Below are 23,612 nucleotides of genomic sequence, written 5' to 3'. Positions count from 1 at the left end.
CAACACGCTGCCCTATGATACTGGCAACAATGAAATAAAATGGAGAAGGAATGTTCGCCCATCGGATTCATTGCTCCCATTTGGTATCTTTTTGGGGCTAAATGGTTTGTTTTGCTTTTGATAGAATTTAAATGAAAAGATTTATTGCATTGGGTGTCTTAGGCACTAAACAGGGCTGTCTTGTTTTGATTGCGTTTTAATGAATACATTTACTCCCTCAGAGGCAATATGGAGCGCTTTTTGGTCCTTGGTAACTTTTGAGTCGTTTTTTGTTTATATCTAGGGAACGCACTACCATAATGTTCCACAAATGCTACCTTTGAATATAAACATTCCAACCATTTGAGGAGATCCTAGGAGATGTGTGGCCTGTTGGGATGGTGCTGTGTTTGTAAAGCAATCTTCATTATTATTATGCAAACTGAATACAAAAGAGGTCCAAGAATCGATCCTTGGTGTGCAGCTTGCGTTTATTCTTTTCGAAACACAATGGAAACGCAACAGCAGCAAGCACAAATTGCATTGAACGAAGTAAATCGAGCTGCCTCTTGTAACACTCCCAACACCAAAACACTTTCTAGGTGCTTTTCTTTGTTATCGAATCTCTTCAAGGAGATGAAGGGTGCAGATTTGAACGGGACCCTGTAACTGGTTACGCGGAACTCTACGGCTTATATCCGTGAAAGACGAATCTCAGCTTTCGGGTTGTACCCGTGCTTGAATAGTTCGAGTAACGCCCCTGCTTCATCAGTTCCTTGGCGAAGTGTTCCAACTCGGCTTTGCCTTCTTCGGTCAGGAGCTTGTAGACGGGGTTTATAGGCAAGTTTAAACCTGAAAATATGAAGGTTATGCCATTACATCCTCGCGCGGGCGATCAAACGCTTGTTTTCATGCCTTATCAAGATTTGACTTTGGAACAATCGTGGTGCTTCATCAACATGTTAACTGAAGTCCGCGGCACGTGACAAACTGTGAGTTGCACGTGCTAGCACCTCTTCCAGGACTTCTGAAATCTACAAGCGAGATACAAAAGTTATTGAGGTAAGATTGGTGACTTAGTGCTTACATGTGTACTTAAATATCGTGGAGTCACTGACTCGAGGGAGATGTCAGCTCTGAAAAAATTCACTATATTTGCAAATATTTAGTGTGTGAATCATCTCCAATTTAGCGGTTTTGGTGTCTGCCTGCCTGCTCCGGGCTTCTGGCACGATGTGGCGAACTGAAAGAAGTATTGGCGGAAAGTCTAGCTATAGATCTTATATTGGTGTTAAAAAGCACTGACGTCTTATGGTGTGAAGCTGAACAGAAAAAATTAAACTTGAAAATAGCATTTTAGACACGTTATGACGGCAGCTGTATGAATTGCACTCAGCTGATACGTTGTTGAATTGTTTTTTAGCATCATTTTAATATAACATATGCTATCTTATTTTTCGCGTCATTTCCTCAAGGCACCAATGAATTTTGCCCACCAATGACGCCCTTGTGCTCATCATAAATTATATTTGTTGTGCAGGTACTGCTTTACGAAGGGTGCGTGCGTTGCAGAAAGCCTACTGATATTGAACTTTCTTCGTCTGACAGTGCTATCGTAAAGTGTTTCTTATGCTGTATCTCAGTTGAAGCAGTTCTGGAAATTCTTAGACAGAGGCTACTGAAATGTTTTCTTGCCCACATGAATAATTCCGTGTGTTTTTCACATCATTCGTACGGAATTCAATTTTATATGGGTTACATACGGTGAATACAGATATCACAAGGAACTACACCGAGCGCATAGTAATGTTTCAGTGAAGCCCACTATTATAGTGATGCTGTCAACACCAAATTACATACGGGATCTTGTGTGCTGTAAGCAAATGTTTAGCGAGCCGTCCGCACTTAACCTATTGCCTAAACCACGGCCTCCGAGATTTGGCGGCGCACGCCGACAGTGTGCACTGTCCGTTCTTGGAGGTCATGCGCTAAGCATAATATAGCGTAGGTCTAAGCACAGTACGATTCGCCTGCACCTCTGTGAACCAGTGTTCCGCGAAGCACGAGTAGTTCGTAAATTGCGCAGCTCGAATTCAGCGGTGCGAGCACAACGCGACGCCTGAAAAGGATGCCGAGGTATACAGACGCGGTGCAGCTGTCATGTTTTGTGATTTTATAATGGCGCCGTCCGCATTCGTTCTTGAGGTCCCGAAACGCAGCTGTGCGATCGGCTTCTAAAGCATAAATACATCCCGCGTTTTGTAGGCACAGCAGGCGCATGCGAGTGCTGGGTTTAAGCGAAGCTTACGTCCGTGGACTGCGTCGTCCGCTGCGATGCTGCGTGACACCTACATGTCTGCACCAAGCTTGCACCGTCAGTAGGGAGGGTGCACAAAAATTACTAACCAGCCCTGCACCTTTCCTGCACCTTTTGTAAGGAACAGCGTTGCTTAGGGGGTGCTGCTGCTGCACCGCTGAAACGGGTGACAAGGTGCAGCACCTGGTGAACAGGTTGAGGTGCTGCAGGCGAATGGAACACACCTTGAGTTTTCAACAAAAACGACCGAACTGAAGTTTGGTGCTAAAGTGTCTACGGGAGTTGTAAGCATATGGTTAGCCAGCATTGAAATGTTGGGCAGTACATAGATTTGCCTAAACCTCGTCCTTCTGGTTTCAAATGGCTTTGTCGTTTTGTTATTGATTGCTTTCAATAAAGTGTATTGCGTTATAAGTGCAATAATTCGAGACGAATGTGCGCATGTGCGGCGAGACAAATTGTCTTGCTGCGTTTAGAAGACTGCGATTGCTTGGAAACTTAGAAAGATTGATATGGTTAACAAATAGAATGGCGAGGACGTTTGAAGCGGCGAATGCGAATATTAGACAAATTTATGTATACTAACCATCATTTCCCGGATGTCTGAATGATCGCTGCAATGGAGCTTTCTGCTGTAACTTCTAGGAAACTCTATAGGGTGCAATAACTTACGCGAGAGGTCGTCGATGCTTGCACTGGTGGACTCCACACGCACCAGCTCGCACGACAGCGGCACGAGAGAGGTTGATTTTACGATGTTGATAAGGTAGTTCCTCAGGTACGTTGGGTCGTGAGTGTCGGGAAAGTCGGGCACAACATCCTTCAGCACCTGTTGATGAGAATTTGAAAGCGTTCGAATCGAATAGTTAAATTTTTGTACGGATATTCGAGGAAAATTACCCTACTATATCGACTCAAATACTGGATATTTGACCACGCTTTCCCCATTCCCCCCCCCCCCTAATAAAAGAAAGAAAATGAAGCACCATTTCAGAGATTCGAGCATGCTGACATCAAACATAGAAAGAAAAATTAACAACGAGAGTGAGATAAAAATAAACGAAAGATGGCACCTGATTTCAGTTAACTGAGGCAACAAATCTACAGACAGCCTAAGAAGGGAACATGCTAGACTACATGAATGCAAGACGTAAAGCAAAAATCGGATTCAAGTGTGCTTTGGAAAACTGATTTTGTTCGCAACGGTAATCCTTTCTGCTCCCCGTTTCACAGAATGCCTATCCGTGCCCGTTTGAGATGGATGAACAATGTAAATCTTAAGTTTGCTTGCAACTATTTTCCTGTAGACTCTATTCCGCGGCTCGTATTCAAAAAGCTCTTCTGCACTAAAGTAGTTCCTTATAACCAGCGCCCTGGTTAATTAGAAAGAAAAAGAATATCTTTGTGAATTCGGCGCCAGGTTATTATTCCGCACATTCAACAAAAAGGGAACGTTCGAATGGCGAATATAAGAACTTTTCATCAAATACTGTATATAATCGGGCAGAACGCATTCCTTAGGGATGATTAACCGCGCTCAGTTGAAATCTTAGTACATATGTAATTTAGTGCTGGGATATTGACTATCGTGAGATATTTTAGTAAATGGCTTTCTGTTATGCGATTATTCAGTGTCACTTGTCGGTTCGGGAACCAAACTCAGTGACCCAAGCCGTCTACTAAGTCAGGCAGCCACGATCGTCGAGTTGTCTATTATGGCACATACTCAGTGGCGAATGCTGTCTGCTCAGCAAGACAGCACCAGCACACACCTACTGGCCCAACCTAGTATACGATTGGGGTCACTGTTAATAGCGCCGTAAACATGCTAAACACATTGATGCTCGCGTAGGTTAAGAATGCTAATCGCGCTCATGATGCGTTAACTGAAAAAACGTGTGCCAATGAAATTATTCCAGGCGTCCTTATTTTGATGAAAGTAGTCGGTGTTGGTCGAATCGAATGGGAGCACAGTTCGCTAAACGGCACGCTTATGCTGACCCAGCGCATTTTCGAACACCGCCGGTGAATGACGGATCTCTCACAAGGAACGAAGCCTGGTGGGAATAGCTGGCGGGTTTTCACTAAAGAAATATCAATAACAGTGCACTCTACTTAGTAATTGGGTACACTTTATTTGGTTCGTGGAGAAGGCAGCAAAACGGCTCGTAAAAATGTGGTTGAGCTCAATTCTTCTATTTTTCTTCAGACGGCTTCAGGCTTCATTTCCATTCATCACGAGTTCATAGACGAAACATTTTACCGTTTTTTTTAATAAATATTTTCAAAATTCAGCAGAATCCCAATGCACAGTTTTAATAAGGAGATCCTTAGTTTAAGAGGAAAAGCCCGCGGAGAGGAGAAGACAAAAAGAAAGAGAAGGAAAGACAGGGAGGTTAGTCACTGTAAGAACCGGCTGGCGGTCATGCGCAGGGGAAAGACGGTTAGGGGAGTGCAAAATGCAGGGAGAAAAGACACAAAAAACTGTCAACATAAACGTGACACAGCGCTCAACAACCCTTAAAGGACCCCTCACCAGGTCTGGCCCTTTGAGCTGACAAGCACAGAGCATACATTGCGCAATAACAATCGTGTCTGCAAAATCGTGTCTGTGTTGAATCGTTACGCGCTGCGGAAAGATCAGGAATTTCGATCCGAACGCCGTTTCCCTCTTCACTCGCGGCCACTGCACTCCAAGCCGGACGGTGACGTAATCGTGCCCCTGCTCCTACGTAATCGTGTGCGCAGTGTGACGTCGCTCGTGGTGACACGTGACTACGAGAATTATTTGAAACATCTGTTATCTGTGCGATCTGTTGCTTGAATTGACGAATTGAAGTTTCGAGAAATAAAAAACACAAACGGAATGTCTGCGTGTTTTTTGTTTTACTTCGCACCGAAGCAATAGTGATGTACTTCCGCTTCGTCTGCTTGTTTCCACGGGCGTACGGTCACGTGCGCAGGTACCGAAACTATGCCATTTTCTATCGTGTTCCAGCGCGTCGTCACGCTATGCGATCCGCTTGTTCTGCCTCAGTATTCGTGTAGCACTGAATTATACCGCTAGCCATGTTTCCTTGTGCACAGCGCGAAAAATCGTGCGCTGTCTGAACGAGACAACAGCTCGCGCGCGACGCCGTCGGCGGAAGTGCGTAGCGCCGAAAAAAAAAGTGAGGAGCAAAAAAGAATGAAGGCGGGGCCTGTGACGTATGCGTCACGTGATCCTCGAGGTCCGGCATGGGAGAACGCAGGGAAGGAATTTCGCTTGCGTAGGCTAGACGGGGCGAGTGGAGAGAGCGTCTAACTTAGCAGTTGAGCCCCGCCTGGTGAAATTATAGGTCTGCGGCACTGAAATATTTCTATCTCGGCTACTTGTGAGCCAATTTTTACGCAACAACTCCAAGCGTATAACCAAATTTTTTTATGGGGCCTGGTGAGGGACCCCTTAAGGGTTATGACTGCTAATAAATGAGCGATTTACCGTTAACTGTTTACAGCATATATTAAGATTGAATTTTGCTCTTGTGATATAGTTATGAGATACGTGTAAGCCCATGTAGCTAGCTTCGGCTGCTGCTTTGATCAGACGGGGTGCGGAATGTTGAGGCACCATGAAAATTGGTTAGAAGTCGCTTATTAATTTGCAGAATAACGGGATAATCAGTCCTCTTGTATACTATGGCAACAATAGGTGCATTGCAAATAATGCGTTGTGCATGATGCTGCAGGTCATAATGTACGGTATAGTCGGCCCTATTTTGCGTGTCTTCCCAACAGGAGTTTCATTCTCACGTCTTCATCTCGAAGGCGTAATAATCGCTTTGCTAGAAAAACCTAAATGGTGTTCGCACTTGTGCTTATTTGCACGTGTAGACTGCTGTGGAAACTTAATTACCTGTGGCTTTCAGTCAGGTAGCACTTGTGCACAAGCATGTGCGAAAATACCTGGAATCTGCCATCGTACGTGGACAAACACATTTGTCGCGCCCTCACTTATAATTAGAAGATGCGGAACCATCGTACTGAATTGTGTTGACACTGCTAATCTTGCAACAAAACCTGTACAAATGAAGAGCGGAGTTAGAGTCTCACTTCAGCAATGCACAGATTGTTCCGAACCTCACAAGGATAACTAAGTACACGATAGGAACTCCGCAGTTGAAGATGTTGGGCATGCAAGTACTCACGTCGGTGTATTTCTTCCATCGCTCCGAATTCATCATTGCTTTGGAAAGCTGTAGCGGCCCAGGATGAGGATTAAACATGATCAGGCACTCCCCGCCTGGAGCCATAAGGCGCTCGACGTTCCTCAGCGCGGCACATTTGTCGTGTATCCAGTGAAAGGTCTGGAAGGAATAGACGCGATCGAACTGCCCTTCGGTTTCGATGAATTGAGACACCTCGTCGTCGGCCGCAATGTCCAGCGTGCGGTACTCAATCTTCGGGTTGCCGTGCTCTCGCGTAGCGTAGTCGATCATGGAGTGCGAGTTGTCCACCGCCACCAGTCTCCTCATTGATGGCGGGCACAGCGGGAGCAGGTAGTTACGCGTGAAGTTACCCGGCCCGCAACCAACTTCCAGATACTGCTCGTCGCATTTGCCGTCTTCTTTCGGGTTGGAGAATAGCGATGCCTGCCAGCTTTTCAGAAGCTCGCCCGTGGACTCCCGGTCGTGAATCCTGACCTGGTCGTAGGTCTTGGGTACCTCTTTCTCGAGGAATGCCGACTGTGAAACGCTGGACTTTTGAGGAGGACGCTCCATGACAAGATGGCTGGGAATTCACTTGCGTACAGGGGCCGGCCTGCGTTTTAAAGGAACGAGGCTGACGCTCTTCAAAATATAAAACTATGCAGTAGAATACCTAACGTGAAATAAATAAATAAATAAATAAATAAATAAATAAATAAATAAATAAATAAATAATGTAATTTGAGTAAGCACTAGCCACGTTACCTTTCCTTCTTTTGACGCACGGCGGTTTCGGTGTCAATCGTGTGCATTGGTTAGGTTTTTTTTTTTGCTCTCCTTACCTTCTGGTTGATAGGCATTTCCACATGTTGTGAAGTGTCTCGCGTTTGCTGCTATCGCTGATTGCAATGCAAGGGGGGGGGGGGCGCTGTGGGCCCCTGCTGAGCTCTCCTTGGTGGCAGCTTTTAGCCACCTCCTCCTCCATCGTTTAGGTGGAAACGAGATTGTATGCTTTTGTACTGTATATTAATTTCAGGCGGTTATGCTGCACTAAATGGAAGAAGGAACTCTGTACAGGGATTTTACGTGGCATAATTTGGTTTTGTGAAACATGCAAATAAGGGAACGTTTGTGAGGTGAAATTGCCCAGCTATAAGTGGTGCGTGTAATACATTCTAGCATAGGTAACTATTGCTTTGGTTGTCGCTCATCATCATCCTTTCGCTAGATATATATTTGCGCAAAATTAGAACGAATGCTGTTATATACCTAAAAGCACCCTGCGTGCCTTACCAAGATTAAGTTATGCCTTTAACAACCTCAGTGTGCCAAACTTCTCTGACGCCCTCTACAGTAGCGTGCCTCATAGCCCACAGTGTACCTTTGGGAGGAAGAAGCCTATACTCTGAATCAGTGGCCTCTATTTTTAATACTATATGAAGCTCTTGTTACATGAGTTACTCGCCGGCGAAGAATGTGCTGACTTTCGGCAATCCGGCGCTAACAGTTCAGCTTATATAGGCAAAGATGCGGAAGGAGCGTCAGCAACTGAATCTGTGCGACTGGCATGTCAGCGACATTGGAGCGGAGAAACGCTTATCCGATTCCACACTTGCTTTTTATCAGATCTGCCTTTGTTTCACAATAACCTGGTGCTCGTCATTGCACTATCTTTATAGCACGTGTTCAGGTAATCCTTACACCATAATTATTTGAGAGGAACGATGATATGATATAAGATATTTGCCACACACACACACACACACACACACACACACACACACACACACACACACACACACACACACACACACACACACACACACACACACACACACACACACACACACACACACACACACACACACGCGCGCGCACACACACGCACACGCACAGACACAGACACAGACACAGACACACACACACACACACACGAACACGAACACGAACACACACGCACACGCACACGCACACACGCACACACGCACACACGCACACACGCACACGAACACGCACACACGCACACACGCACACACGCACACACGCACACACACACACACACACACACACGCACACACACACACACGCACACACACACGCACACACACACGCACAAACTAAAAGGAAACTGGGCACAACAAAAGCTAGGAGTGTCGGCAGGACCCCTGGGCAAGAATAGATAGGTGGCAAGATTCCCGGAAAGCGTTGATTTCCATCAGGCCATGTTTCCATGTTCGTAGTTTCTGTCTTTCCCGCTAGGGGGACGCGCGCTGCTCGAATTATATTCACATCGTCCAGCGATTTTAGCGCCGCTATTGACCTAATGACATCGGCGGCTTTATTGATGCGAGAGAACTAAATGGTCTTCTCTCAACGCGTTTAAAACTTTTAGTCAAATGAGGTTATTTTTCTTAGACCATGACATAACGTTTGTAATGTTGCATAACGGGTCGAAATTTGTAAGCTTTACGGAAAATTCGTGGAGTTGGCAAGCATGATTTTAAATAGGTAGGTAGGGGCGAGGGGATGGAGCAGAAGCTGGAAAGGTAGGGGTGTCTCATTTCTCTGGCAGGATTTTATTGTTAGTGTTAACAAATGCTTAATTACTATATCACAGACGAATTAGCCTTGGGGGAGGTGCAGGGCACTGCCCCCTCGCAATGGGATCTTTGCGGGCACTAGGCCCCGCTGTTCCCTCCGGCTTTGGAGCCCCCTAATGAATTTCAGAGGTTATGTGAGATACCTGTGAACGTGCGCATAAATTTAAGTATACGCTAGCGTTCTTGTTTTATATTTTCCCATTTCGTCTCCATATTGCGCCTCCTTCCGAATAAAGCAGCAATTGTTGAGATGCGATGCCAATTAATGTAACACAATGCGAATACGAATGTCCTCGGTGAATATTTCGGGTAAATGAACATGGGATGCCTGACTGGCATTTGAGAAACAATCAGCGTTCATTTCTGAATGATTCCCTTTATTTTAGCCGCCTAATATACAACGGCAAAATATGATCTTTCTTATAGCTTTGATATAGTAGGAGATTATACTTAGCGATATGGGGCGATAGTGCAACTGTTCAATTATCCTGCAATCGTCCTTGTCGGCAATTGCACTCGCTTGATTTGCCTGAAGTTCCTTGGTTTTCCTTTATAGTTCTAAAGGAAAAAATGGTGGCACCCCATATTTCGCTGGGGGTACTACAAGCCAGCAAATCAAGTTCTTTTTCGGTCAGCTGTCCGGTTTAATGTTGTCAGAAATGCTGTCCAGCAAGAGGCTGCTACTTCAGTATTTCTAGTTTAATTATTTCATTAGCTTGTTTTAGTGTGCTGTTGCAGAACATGTCTTTACCAGGCTTGTTTACATACGTTGTGAAGACCAAGTAGAAGCAGTGGCGAAGCCAGGTCGTCTGGCGCCCGGGGCCAATAGGTCTTCTGTCACCTCCCCCCACCCGGTGCATTCAGGAAGGTTAGGATATTGAAAGTTTCCGGGGGGAAGGGGGGTGATGTTTCAGTACCAGCACAGCCGCCTTGGATACCGCGCTAGTCGATCCTCCCCTTCGCTTTCGTTCCCAGATATCCCGAATTTAGCAGGTACACAAGTTGTTTTATTTTCTGTACCAAATAGCACAGGGTCCTTCAATGATAACTTGTGATAAGCGCATCTGATCATCTACTGTCAGACTCTAAGGCTTGGCCGCCAATACAGATGCGGCATCCCAGAAAATGTGGCTCACGAGTAACAAAAAAAAAAAAGACAATTTAATAAAGTTTTAATTGGCAATTTTAGACGGAGTATTGCATTTGCAAAATTGAAGCCCGACATTTATATGGCGCCCAACAACAAGTTCACAAATGTCGTCGTATGTACTACGGCGTGCAGTACTTTGGCGTTGGGCAGCCCTGAACCCAAACGAAAATTAAACAGCGTGTGAGTGACGCTGATACCTCCACCCTAATAGTAAACGCCACCTGCTTCTTCCCTGCTACGCGGGCGCCAACGCTATCACAATTACGTTTTCTATTCTCTCTGATCCATAAAGCGTTTCCTTATTTGCTGCTATTGGCAGATGTGATTATCCGAGCCGCGGTACCGCCACAAGCTTGGGTACGAAACGGGGCGTCACCGCGCAAAACAAGAGAAGGCCGCCATGCAGCCCGGGCTAGCGAAAGCTTGCGCAAGTGTTGGTCCGTACTCGCAATGGAGATAGAGGAATCGACGCCACTGCTGCACTATTTCATGTTTATTTCGGTACTGCCATACTGGGCCACCTGCAGTGCCAAAGTAGTGCACGCTCTAGCACCCAAGGTGATTTTGTTTAGAGAATAAGTTTTTGTTGAGTTAATGATATGACTTGAGGTCCTCAGTTCCCGAGTTGGAATGCTTACGCTATAATTGCTAATTAAGCAGGTATTCAAGATTTTATTATTAATTATCAGCCCTATTTTGCACGATACCGACTTTTGATAGTCATAAAAGCACATAACCTGGTAGAATATCGGGAAATACCATTACGAAATTTACTTTTTTTAAAAATGGAATTCCGTTCAGCTTAAACAAGACACTGTATTTGCGACACAGGCTGCTCGGACCAAATTTTATGCTGAAGTATGTCTTTTGGACCGTACGGCTGCAGCCAAAAATAAGCCGAAGCATCATTCATTAGTAGTATGGGACATATTGAACATATCATAATTCCCCGTTGGAGGATCAAAAATCAATTGAAATATGTAAGGCTTGTGGTGGTCTTCCTTATGAAGGTTGGCGTTGTTGTCTTTTATGTACCCACGGAGAGAATAGTTCTCCGTTTGTATAATTGAACAATGCTGGATTGTGAAATGGTGAGACAGGTGCTTGGATTTTCCTTTTCTAGGCATCCTAAGCTGCGCTGCAATACCTTGAGTATACTTCAGGCATTGCAATTGGCGCTGTAAAAAACTGCTTCACGGTCTCAAATTCGAATTATAAAGCGTAATATGCAAAGCTGCAAGAACGTCTGAATTCATGAGCATGAGGGTGAGACAAATCCAACACTTCCCATCATTCCCACGATGGGCCAACGACTGCTACGCCAGAGTTCCCTCTAGCATAAGGTAGGAAACTCTATGCTCGACGCTAATACGCCGCCAAACTCTCCGGCCGCACCGAGTATGGACATAGGTATGGAGACGATCCCGAGAATCGCGTTCGCGTCTGTGGATGGCCGCACTTGTCAACATTGCACCATCGCTCTCGAGACAGGCTTCGCAGTAAATGCGAGCGCCGGACGCGCTCGTTCGTACAGGGTGATCTTCACTTGTTGCTGTTTTTGTTCGTATTCGCAGCGCGGACTGAGCGGGACAGCGACTCAAGAGCCACATCGCTAGATTGTGTGTTTAGCGACGCCCGCTCCGAGCATGAACACACCGCACGAACGCAGAGCACATGAAATGTTCCTCTAAGGCGAGTAGTTTAGCGACCACATTTCGAAACGCATTCGTGCCATTATTACGTAGGATATTGATAATGCTGCAGCCGACAATTCTGCCGCATTACACATCTGGTACAAGAGCTCGGGCTGCCGGTTACCGGATCATTCTTTACCATTTACGCCCAGTCAATCCGGAGGAAAGAGGGGGGTCTACGGAGATAAAATAGGCTGATGATGACGATGATGATGATGATGATGATGACACTCCCAACTGGCACCTGGAGCCCACGGGCCGCGCCCCCCCCCCGCCTCTCGCGTTACTGCACCGCTACGTACAAGGCAGTTATAACCGCGTCAAAGTGTGACCTGTGTCTTCTGAAAATGTTCGTACGCATTCCAATTACCCCGCACGATTGCTACATTCCACTAAAAGCACGACAACCTGGATGTGTAATCCGTATGGTTTCCGTATGAATTGTACTGAAAGCATACGAAATAATTAGAATGCATATGAACCTACTACACTGGTGTTGCGTTTCGCCTGCGACACGCGGTTTTGCCGGCGCGACTGCGGCGGGGCGGCAGACATTTTGGCCCGTTCGGCGTCGCCGAAACGCTCCCCGCCAGGCGTTTCCAGGCGTTTCCAGGCGCGACTGCGGCGGGGCGGCAGACATTTTGGCCCGTTCGGCGTCGCCGCAACGCTCCCCGCCAGCCGTTTCCAGGCGTTTCCAGGCGCGACTGCGGCGGGGCGGCAGACATTTTGGCCCGTTCGGCGTCGCCGCAACGCTCCCCGCCAGGCGTTTCCAGGCGTTTCCAGGCATGTTCCGATGCCACGTGTCTTCATGTGCGTGTGTGAGTGTATGTGCCATTGTGCCCGAACCAGGCGATGCGACAGCAGGGGGTCACCCTCTCCTTCCAGTCATTGTGCCCGACCAGAGGCGCTCTGAGAGCCGAAGTTACCTTCTCCTCCCAGTCTTTGTGCCCGACCGGCGGCAGTGTGCGTCACCTTAGCCCATTGTACAATCACGTGCTCGTCTATTGAGGGGTTCCTTCTTGCCCTCAACTGCGAGAGTATAAAAACAGCTGCCCCCGGACGCCAAAAAGAGAGGGCTCCGATTTCTTCTGTTGAGTAAAGTGCTCTCCCGTCTCTCTACTTCGGTCAACCTGACCGCCAACTCTTTGCGATGTTAAAATAAACAAGTTGTTTTGTTGTTACCAGTCGACTCATGCTTTGCCGGGACCTTCGGATGCTTCCAGTTGTACCCCAGGCCGCCAGGCCAACGCTACCCTTGGGGCTTGCGACCCAGGTACAACCACGGGCGTCAGCGCCGAGTTCCCAACAACCGATGCCATCGGTGGGATCCAAACACTGGGTACGTTCAAAGTTCTCATGTATGATTCTCGAACTGCGTGCATTCTCAAAACGGTCGTCTAGGCTTGTGAGGTCCCCTTGCACATTCCAATGATCAGCATTGCATCGACGTCCTTATGACATCAATAAAGCCTCTCACAAACAGGGAACAGACGTTTCACTTCTCAAAAGAGCGCCTAAGTATAAATATTGGACGCCCTGCTAGCGTTCACGTTTGGTCGCGATGTTGTTAGATGCTACAGTTAAATTCGTAGGCAGGCTATTTTGTACAGTTCAGTCACAAAACAGACATTTCACCAGACGACTAACTAGGGCAACAAGTTGGGGTAAAGCTTTAAGTTTAGTCACCTCCGCCTCGGGTGCAAGACCAATGTTAATAAATGATTGTTACATCGCTCGTTTAGAGATGGCAGCACTCTTCCATGCTGGCGCCAGTAATAGGCGGCTTCTGCGTGGGGTCGAGTGCATTGTCCTTGCTCACACATACACCATCACAGCATTGTAATAATATTCATTAATACTAATTATAAAACAACATTCTTTGCTTTAGTCAGCATTAACAGGATCGGTTGAGTGGCAGAGCGTCAACAGTGTTCCCAATTGCTCTTAGTGCCTTCACTACTTGATCTCAACAGTGCCTTCACTGTTGGGATCAAGTATTTTTCATGCGTTTTCGCCGTTGTAGCCGCGGGCTACCATGTTCGCCGAAGGACCGCGCGAGGTGCGCAACAGCAGCCGAAGTGCCTCCGTGCGCAGAAAGGGCGGTCAGGGGATTAACACACTGCAGCGTTTTAATTAGCTTGCCCTAGGTAGCGTTCCCTAGGCTAAACGGTAAGGACGTATTAAATAGTAAACGCGTTGGAGACCAAGTATTCACAGAACTCACAGAATTCCAAGTGCAGTTGTCAAAGCGGGGGTACGAATGACGTAGCATATAGCCTATATACGCATATAGCATATATAGCTATATATGACGTAGCATATATAGCATAGGGGCCGGTTGTTGTGGCGCCGTAAATGAGTCACAGGTAGAGGGGACTTCATTGCGAGAAATGTTCTTGTCTGCAGCAACGCTATAACGACATCGTATGCGCACGCGAGTGCCAGCCGCCTTTCTCCTGCGAAATATTCGTGCCTTTGTACGCCAGGCACCCCGGGCCGCCGGCAAGGTTGGTGACTCATCCGTATTACAACTTAGGAGAGAGAGGTTTCCTTCGTTTAGCTTCTCTTTTCAGCAAGAAATCGTGCGCTGAACTAGACGTTTGCGCTTATCTGATAGCCGCGGGAGAAGAATGAACACGTCAGGCAGCGATCCTGTTCAAAACGTATTTGCGGCTCGCAGTCAACAATGTACATGTGTCGTTTCCTGCTTCCGACGTTGCACTTGGCAAGAGTGCACAGCTGGCTTGCACCGTATCTGTGCCCGCTTGCAGCTGCGGGTACGTAACTCAGACCAACATTAATTGGGCACTAGGGGATCAAAGCGACCTCTTACACCCGATAATCCTAGAAGTGGTCTTTTGTGAAACTTTTCGATATTGCGTTGATCGGGGCGGGTGTGTTTGTCAAGCAATGTATGAGTGCCTGTAATTACTGGCGTCATTCACCTGGATTGTATTTATATTCTTTACTTGAAACCCAATGAATGTTAGACGCTGCAGGCGCTGTTACGATAGAGTTCAATTTTATTTTCCATCAGTGCATTTCATTTTATTTTTCATCAGAGTTTCTTGAATGCACGCATTCACTTGTTTCAGCTGTCGCGAGCCATGTTGACGTGCATGTCTAGTAAGAATGACAGCTGATCTACGAAAGATTCCTTTTATTTTCGGCGCTTTCTATAAAAATCTGGAAGACTCACGAACGTTGCCTCCATGCACCGGTGTATGTGTTCGTAAAATGCCGCATTTTCAGTAATCATTAGATAGTAAGGCACCCAAGTGTAAAATCCAGGCTCGTAATCATGAGATGAGCGATCGATTTGCACGCACAAAATAATAAATGAAAAGAAAGCGTGAAAAAAAATAGGCGAACTGATATCATTGTTGCACGAGCGTGGCGCCTACATGTACGAGAAGTATCTTTCTCGCACTGCTTTCGACCCCAGCGTAGCGTACTTCGGGGAAAATATACTACCTGTAGGGACCCTGTACAGTAACTATTGTGGGCATCATTTCTCAGCGCACAAAAATGCAACTCCAAGACGCGGTCCTCGCGAGAATGTATAACGATGCGGAAAAGTTGCGACAGAACGAAAATATTGAGCTCAAACAACCGCTGCATAATGAGGGGTGTTCGTCTCGAACGCGAGTTTGTTACTTTTTCTATTCAAGTGATTACTGGCGAGCTACAAATAAATAATTTCTAGGGGCGCTAGGCCCCGGCTTCCGGTCTTTTCCGGTGGTCGCGCACACGACCAAGTACAAGAAGGCAGCTTCCGCGAGATCCACGGTGATTCTGGCAAAAACATTTCTTTGAATTTCACCTCTCGGTGTTATTGATATGGTACTTATGCTTTCTTTTTCTTGTTGAGAAACTTTCCGCAATGCTGAACAGTGGGAGGGCACATACGGACGACCAGGAATATACTCAAATTATTAAATTGAACGGCGACTTTTCCAAATGCATGCACTGGAGGAATAAAAGAGCAAGCGCAACAGTCTTCAAGTTGTGTACACAAGGGGAGAAACCATGCTTTGCCGATTGCAGCAGCGTGCCCGGTTAGCATGCGTGCTAAACACTCACACTGCTGCTAACCGCGCTAGTTAGGACATTCTAATTTAGAGTATCCTTCAAGTTACTCTATTCTAATATTTCATTTACGCTGAGTATTGTCCACCTATAGCCTAGTAAATGCTAACTCTGGAGATAACACTGGAAAGTTTGAGTGAAAATGAAGAAAACACAAGTACATGCACGACTGTACATACATTCCAAACCGAAAAATATTAATGTCTGCATGATGCACGCGATAGCTAGAATAATGTTAAAACACTTGTTTGAGACCAAAAACATTGTAAAAATGAACTGTACTCACAAATTACAAAATTCGAAAGCTCTCGTGCATCCAAACGAGATTGTGCGCAGGGCGCTGACCGCTCAGTACTTCTCTATCACTGCCTATATGATATCACACAATAGATGATACGCGGCAGCGGTTTTCACATGAGATACAGCATAAGCATGTCTAGACGAGCATAAGTAGAATATTTGCTGAGAACAGCAACTAAGACAATGCTCGACGAAGGATGAGCGCACTGCAAATTGAGATCCAAGAACTAGTTCGGCAGGTGGTTTCTTGTTGCATATTCAATTTTTCTTAACAAGTAGCTCGCGAAACAGTAATACAGAATCGGCAAGAGCTAGGTAGTGCCACGGAAAAAAAGTAACATCGCGCGTTATAAGACCGTTATGCAGAGAAATACGTAAGCGCAGAACCTCACCTCGCTAGCAGACGACACAGAATGATGTATAAAATGATCACTTATTGACATCCCCTTTGAAACGAGGCGGTGACAAATATCACCTAGCCTGCTTGAGTTACTCGCGCATACTATGCATGCTTTTCATTTTGGCATTCTTGTATACATTTCTGTATTATGTTTTTTTTCTTCCTAAAGACTTCTCCATCTACCTTGTAGCGCTATCTATACCTGCAACGGATCTGGTCGTGTCAATTTGGTTCCCTGCTTTTTTTTTCTGAAATATCTCTTGCTTACCTCGTCTGCTGACAGGTTGATGCTTCCGTTCACTTTATATCCAAGCGCTTCTGGAACGTGTACATTCCGTACGGGTCTCACTGAGTGAATTCCTTCGTATGCCATTAGGATGTGCTGACATGTCTCCAGATTTTCGCTGCAGCATACACATGCCTTATCTACTTGCGAATATTTGCTCCGGTACGGTTTTGTCCTAAGGCAACCAGCTCGAGCCTCAGGTAACAACGCACTTCCCTTCGTGTTATAGTACTGATGACCCCTACACTACAGCTCTGCTGCCAGCGAAGGATGGAAGCACGAGCACAGTCGTAGTCAGCTACGTCTGCAGACAGATGGCGCGGTTGAGACACTGACTTGAAAGGGCTCACAACCGAGAGCCCACATTCATGCATCTTGTTGTGTTCAGGGGCCTCACTCCCCAATTTTTTGTGAGCGGGAGCTGAACACTATTCTATTTATTTATTTATTTATTTATTTATTTATTTATTTACTTATTTTACTTATTGTACCCTCAGGGCTTAAAATGCAGCATTAAAAAAAGGAGGCAGCTCATCAAACATATAACTATACAGAAAAGCCAATACAAGCAATCAACAACCAACTCATAATGCCTTTAGTGTAATATTTTGACGAAATTCATATTTAGACGATAAGCGCAGAATGATAGAAAACATACAGCATTAATAATACAAATAAGCGCCTTGCTAACCTGACCTTCGGTAACGGGCTAGCAAGGTACTTGTCGCACTCTAATCTACATAACTATGGAAATAACATAGCAAGGTTAAAGAGAGAGAAGAAAACGACTCCGTCGCAAACCTTATTTATCAAGTTATACTAGGTAGTGTTAGTAAGTGCCTTACTGAAGTGGTCGGTGTTATCAAACAAGGCAGACTAGTAGATCCGGCAGTCGATTCCAATTCTGACACCATGAGTGGAACTTTTGCAGTTAGTGGAGGCTTTGTAAACGAGGCGGGCGCATGAGCGGTAGTGGGTGTCTACGCGCTGTTGAAATTCTTGCACCCAGTACCCGGTTGCCATTGAGTGTGAGCGCGTTTGCAGAGCGCTGCCTAAGCAGTAAATAGGATAGCTCTACATTCGAAAAGCAAGCAAATATTGACCTTTTTCGACTGTTGTAAGCTTTTCCTGCACAGAAAAAGCGGAGCCATTTAAGTATGCGACAGGGAAGGGAAATTCGTGAAATGGCTCAGGTGTCACCGGCATCGCGTTGTGTGAGCGAAATTCAAAAGGGTTAGTTTTTCGATCTCATATATCCTATGCCAGCTATGAGAATTTTATTTTGGACAAACAAATACAATGGAGTTCTGAAAAAGAACTCGAGCAATATAAATCAATCTCTATGTAACATTCCTTAAGCGCAAATGTTTCTATTTAAGTGGAGCTTTACCTTGGGGTCAATTCCGATTTCTTTACTAAAGTCCCTCTGAAGCGCTGAAGTGCTTCCCTTGAGAGACTGCAGAAGTGATTTGAGTGAACTTATTAAATTTAAGAGAGGATTAAAGTTATATTAACTAAGTTATATGCAGAATAAATTATTTGTAAACCAGCCAGTTGCGTGCACGCACGCACGCACGCACGCACGCACGCACGCACGCACGCGCACGCACGCACGCACGCACGCACGCACGCACGCACGCACGCACACACACACACACACGCGCGCGCGCGCACACACACACACACACACACACACACACACACACACACACACACACACACACACACACACACACACACACACACACACACACACACACACACACACACACACACACACACACACACACACACACACACACACACACACACACACACACACACACACACACACACACACACACACGCACGCACGCACGCACGCACGCACGCACGCACAAACACACATACACACGCACACGCACACACACGCATGCACACGCACACACACACACGCACGCATGCACACACATACACACACACACGCACACGCATGTATATCAGCAGAAAAAGCGCCATTTTTATTTGCAGCCTTGACTTTAACAGATATTAGCAAAATTAAAGAGAAGATATGAAAGCCCCGAGGTAGTAACTCTAAATCTGTACCACGAACAGATATCGGAATCTTGTATTTTGTATCTGCTGTAGTTTCAAGCTGACAAGCGTGATAAATTACTTTACAGCTAACGTGAAGCCATTAGATTGTTTACAAAATTTTGTAAAAGTGTGATGCACAATAAATTGGTATGCTTTAAAGCTGTGCATGATATATCTATTTCTCCCACTTTGTACCGTACTGTAATATTCATATTCAATTGCAGAATTGTAGCGTTGGTCCTTTCTTTTAAAAAGAAACTTTAGATTTAGCGATGCTTATGTTGATAATTCCAGAGTCTAAATTCACTATAAAATTTGTTTTTGATTTGAACGCAACAAAGTTAAATTCATTCAAATCGGTTCAGCAGTGGCCACGTGAGATCATTTCCATTTCATGTATTTCAAAATTCCGCGAGGGGTTCCGGGAGTATTCGTAAATATCTCCTGGGCAGAAGGGAAGGGGGTTGAGGGGGTGGCAAGGATTTATAAATTTATAAGAACTCTGGCTTGAATGCACATCTTTAGTGGCATACATAAGCACTTTAGTCACGATGTTTTAGCTTTACACGCAACACAGAAGCAGTGGCGAAATTGGGGAAGCAGTGACTGGCCGGAAAGGTGTTTTTTACGTCACAGTGACTTTTCCGGCAACTTTTTTGACATCAACTTCACCGGCTTGAGGAACTTGTCTTAATAAACTTTATCGATCCAATTAATTAGCTTTCTGGCATTTGGCTTCTTACGCTGCCGCAAGAGAGCGCCGCAAGCACGATCACAATTTCTCTTTAGCGTGCATTTTTTTCAATATCGCACTGGCCTTCATTCAACGCGTTTAAAACATTTAGTCAAATGAGGTTATTTTTCTTAGACCATGACATAACATTTGTAGCATTGCAGAACGGGCCCGAATTTGTCAGCTTTACGAAAAATTTGGCGAATTGGCAAGTACGATTTTGAGTAGGGAGGGGGGGGGGAGGGAGCAGAAGCTGGAAGCGAGGCGGCGGCTCATTACGCTTACATGATTTTTGTTAGTCTTAACAAATGATTAATTACTATATCACAGACATCTCAGCCTTGGGTGAGGGGCGGGGCAGTGCCCCCTTGGAATGGGACCTTTGAGGGCACTAGGCCCCGCTGACCCCTCCGGCTTCGGAGCCCCTTAATGAATTTCAGAGGTAGCATGAGATACTTGTGAACGTGCGCAGAAATTTGAGCGTACGCTAACGTTTTTCTTTTATACGAATAAAGAATAAAGTTGCAACTGTTGAGATCCTATGCCAATTAATGTAACAAAACGCAAATTCGAATGTCCTCGGTGAATATTTCCGGTGAACTTATATGGGATGCCTCACAGGCACTTGATAAACAATCGGCGTTGATTTCTGAATGCATTCTTTTATTACACCTGCGTAATATAGATCGGCAAAATATGACCTTTTTCAAGCTATAGCAGCATATTACACTTTGAGACATGGCGCCATAGTTCAACTGTTCACTTATGCTGCAACAGTCCTTTTCTGCAATTACACGCACTTTATCTGCCTGAAGTCCATTTGTTTCCCTGCAAGTCAGCAAATGAAGTTCTTTTGTGGTCAGTTGTCCGGTTTAATGTCAGAAATTCTGCCCAACAAGAAGCTGCTACTTTGATATTTCTAGTTTAATTATTTCATTAGCTTGTTTTAGTGTGCTTTTGCAGAAGACGTCTTCACCAGGCTTGTTTGCATACGTTGTGAAGACCAAGTACAAAGCTTTTATGACTGTGTCAAAGTCTCACCTATGTGCTCTGAAAAAGTTCGTACACGTTCCAGTAACCAAGCACGATTGTTGCATTCTACGAAAAGTACGGCAATATTGATCAGTATGGAATCCGTATGGTTTCCATATGAATCGTACTGAAAGCATATGAAACAATTAGAATGCATATGAACCTACTACACAGCGTACGTTCAACGTTCCCACGCATCATTCTCAAACTGTTCTTGCTAAAAACGCTCGCCTAGGTTTGTCAGGTCCCCTTGCGTATTCCAAGGATCAGCATTGCATCGACGTCTCCACGACATCAATAAAGCCTCTCACAAACAGGGAACAGACGTCTCACTTCCCAAGGGTGTCTAAGCATATTTATTGGACGCCCTACAAGCGTTCATGTTGGATAGCGGTGTTATTATATGTCACAATTAAATTCCTAGGCAGGCTATTATGTACAGTCTAATTACAAAACAGACATTACACCAGACGACTAACTAAGGCAACAAGTTGGGGTAAAGCTTTAAGTTTAGTCGCCTCCGCCTCGGGTGCAAGACCAATGTTGATAAATAATTGTTACACCGCTCGTTTAGAGATGGCAGCACTCTTCCATGCTGTCGCCAGTAATAGGCGGTTTCTCCGTGGGGTCGAATGCATTGCCTTTGCTCACACATACACCATCCCAGCGAAATAGTTATAATAATTAATAATAATAAAAAGCAACATTATTTGCTTTAGTCAGCATTAACAGGATCGGCTGAGAGGCAGAGCGTAGACAGTGCTCCCAGCTTCTCTTAGTGGTCATGCCTTCACAGTTGGGATTAGGTATTTTTCTTGTGTTATCGCCATTGTAGCCGCGGGCTACCGTTTTCGCCCGAAGGACCGCGCGAGGTACGTAACAGCTGCTGAAGGAAGTGCCTCTATACACAGGCACGAGCGGTCTGCAGATTAACACACTACAGCGTTTTAAATAGCTTTTCCTAGGTAGCTTTCCTAAGATTAAGCGGTAAGGAAGAATTTAAAAAATAAACGCGTTGGGGACCAACTATTTCCCGCGACCTATCCAAGCTAATTTGTACTGATAAACGCGATATGGGTCGGTCAAAAAATATTAACGCAGAGAGGACACCAACAACTTCCCGTCATTCCGCTATACTTCATGTGGGGATAGGAACGTTATTGTGTCGAAGGACGTGGCGAAAGTTCACTTTTGCCGGTGAAGTACCAGACGAGAGCTGAACCTCAGGGTGGCATATGAACACCGCGCGAGCAGGGAGTATTTTAGCATTTTCTCAGCGTCATTCTTAGACCAGGAGTTCCACTGCCTCGCAGAATTCCAAGTGCAGTTGTCAAAGCGGGGGTACGAATGACGCAGCTTATAGGGGCCGGTTATTGTGGCACTATAAATGAGTCACATGTAGTAGTTTGAGGAAGATGTCGAAAATACGGGCACTTCTTAGGGACGAATGTTTGCGCCGGCAGCAACGCTATAACGACATCGTATGCGCACGCGAGTGCCAGCCGCCTTTCTCCTGCGAAATATTCGTGCCTTTGTACGCCAGGCACCCCGGGCCGTCCGCAAGGTTGGTGACTCACCCGTATTACATTTTAGGAGAGAGAGGTTTCCTTCTTCTGGCTTCTCTTTCAGCAAGAAATCGTGCGCTGAACTAGGCGTTTGTGCTTATCTGATAGCCGCGGGAGAAGAATTAACATGCCAGGCGGCGATACAGTCCAAAACGTATTTGCGGCTCGCAGTCAACAACTTACACGAGTCGTTTGCTGCCTCGGACGTTGCACTTGACAAGTGTGCACAGCTGGCGTACACCGTATCTGTGCCCGCTTGCAGCTGCGGGCGCGTCGCTCAGAACAACGTTAATTGGGCGCTCGGTGATCAAAGCGTCCTCTTACACCCGATAATCCTAGAAGTGGTCTTTTGTGAAACGTTTCGACATTGCGTTGATCTGGGCGGGTGTGTTTGTCAGTGCAAGCAATGTATGAGTGCTTGCAATTATACTTGCGTCATTCTCCTGGATCGTATTTAGATTCTTTGCTTGAAACCCAATGAATATTCGACGAACCATGCTTTGCCGATTGCAGCAACGTGCCCGGTTAGCTTGCGTGCTAAACACGCACACTGCTGCCAGCCGCGCTAGTTAGGTTATTCTATTCTAGAGTATCTTGCAAGTTACTTTATTCTAATATTTCATTTACGCCGTGTATTGTCCACCTATAGCCTAGTAAATGCTAACTCTGGAGATAACTCTGGAAAGTTGAAGCGAAAATGAAGAAAACACAAGTACATGCACGACTGTACATACATTCCAAACCGGAAAATAAAAATATTAATGTCTGCATGATGCACGCTATAGGTAGAATAATGCTAAAACACTTGTTTGGGACCAAAAACAGTGTAAGAAGGAGTTGTACTCACAAATGACAAAATTCGAAAGCTTTCGTACTTCCAAACAAGATTGTGCGCAGGGCGCTGACCGAAACATTCATGCCATCGCAAGCCAACCACTCTGGGCCTTCGACAAGGTCGGTGACTCACCCATGTTACACCCTAGAAGGGAGAGAAAGTTTCCATCTTCTAGCTTCTCTTTTCAGTAAGAAATCGCGCGCGTAATTAGACGTTTGTGCTTATGCGATCGCCGCGGGAGAAAAATCAACACGCCTGGCGGCGATCCGGTCCCAAAGGTATTGGCACGCAACAGTGACTGTGAATAATACAGCGGTAAAACTGTGAATAACGAAAGTAACATTTTAATGGGCAAACTTGTGTCCACGA

At 45.7% G+C, this 23,612-nt stretch overlaps 1 protein-coding gene across 1 annotated transcript; it reads right to left on the bottom strand.

Annotated features, from left to right (window-relative positions):
• Positions 1–451: 451 nt before the first annotated feature.
• Positions 452–22,509, bottom strand: LOC142581898 (juvenile hormone acid O-methyltransferase-like). The gene is made up of 4 exons (XM_075691340.1): positions 22,421–22,509; positions 6,484–7,096; positions 2,969–3,125; positions 452–831 (listed from the first exon to the last, which is right to left on the bottom strand). Exons 2-4 carry the CDS (start codon positions 7,054–7,056, stop codon positions 665–667), a joined length of 897 nt encoding a protein of 298 aa, XP_075547455.1. The 5' UTR covers positions 7,057–7,096; positions 22,421–22,509; the 3' UTR covers positions 452–664.
• Between the last annotated feature and the right edge of the window lie 1,103 nt (positions 22,510–23,612).

Source organism: Dermacentor variabilis, chromosome 5 (assembly GCF_050947875.1).
Source record: "Dermacentor variabilis isolate Ectoservices chromosome 5, ASM5094787v1, whole genome shotgun sequence".
NCBI lineage: Eukaryota > Metazoa > Arthropoda > Arachnida > Ixodida > Ixodidae > Dermacentor > Dermacentor variabilis.
This window is presented reverse-complemented; position numbering and strand designations above follow the sequence as displayed.

Excerpts from the sequence above, each read along its gene's own strand:
- LOC142581898 (XM_075691340.1), bottom strand. The coding sequence starts at position 7,056 with ATGGAGCGTCCTCCTCAAAAGTCCAGCGTTTCACAGTCGGCATTCCTC. Across the intron at positions 3,126-6,483 it reads GATGGAAGAAATACACCGAC|GTGCTGAAGGATGTTGTGCC; the intron begins GTGAGTACTTGC and ends TCTCATCAACAG. Across the intron at positions 832-2,968 it reads AAGCATCGACGACCTCTCGC|GTTTAAACTTGCCTATAAAC; the intron begins GTAAGTTATTGC and ends TCATATTTTCAG.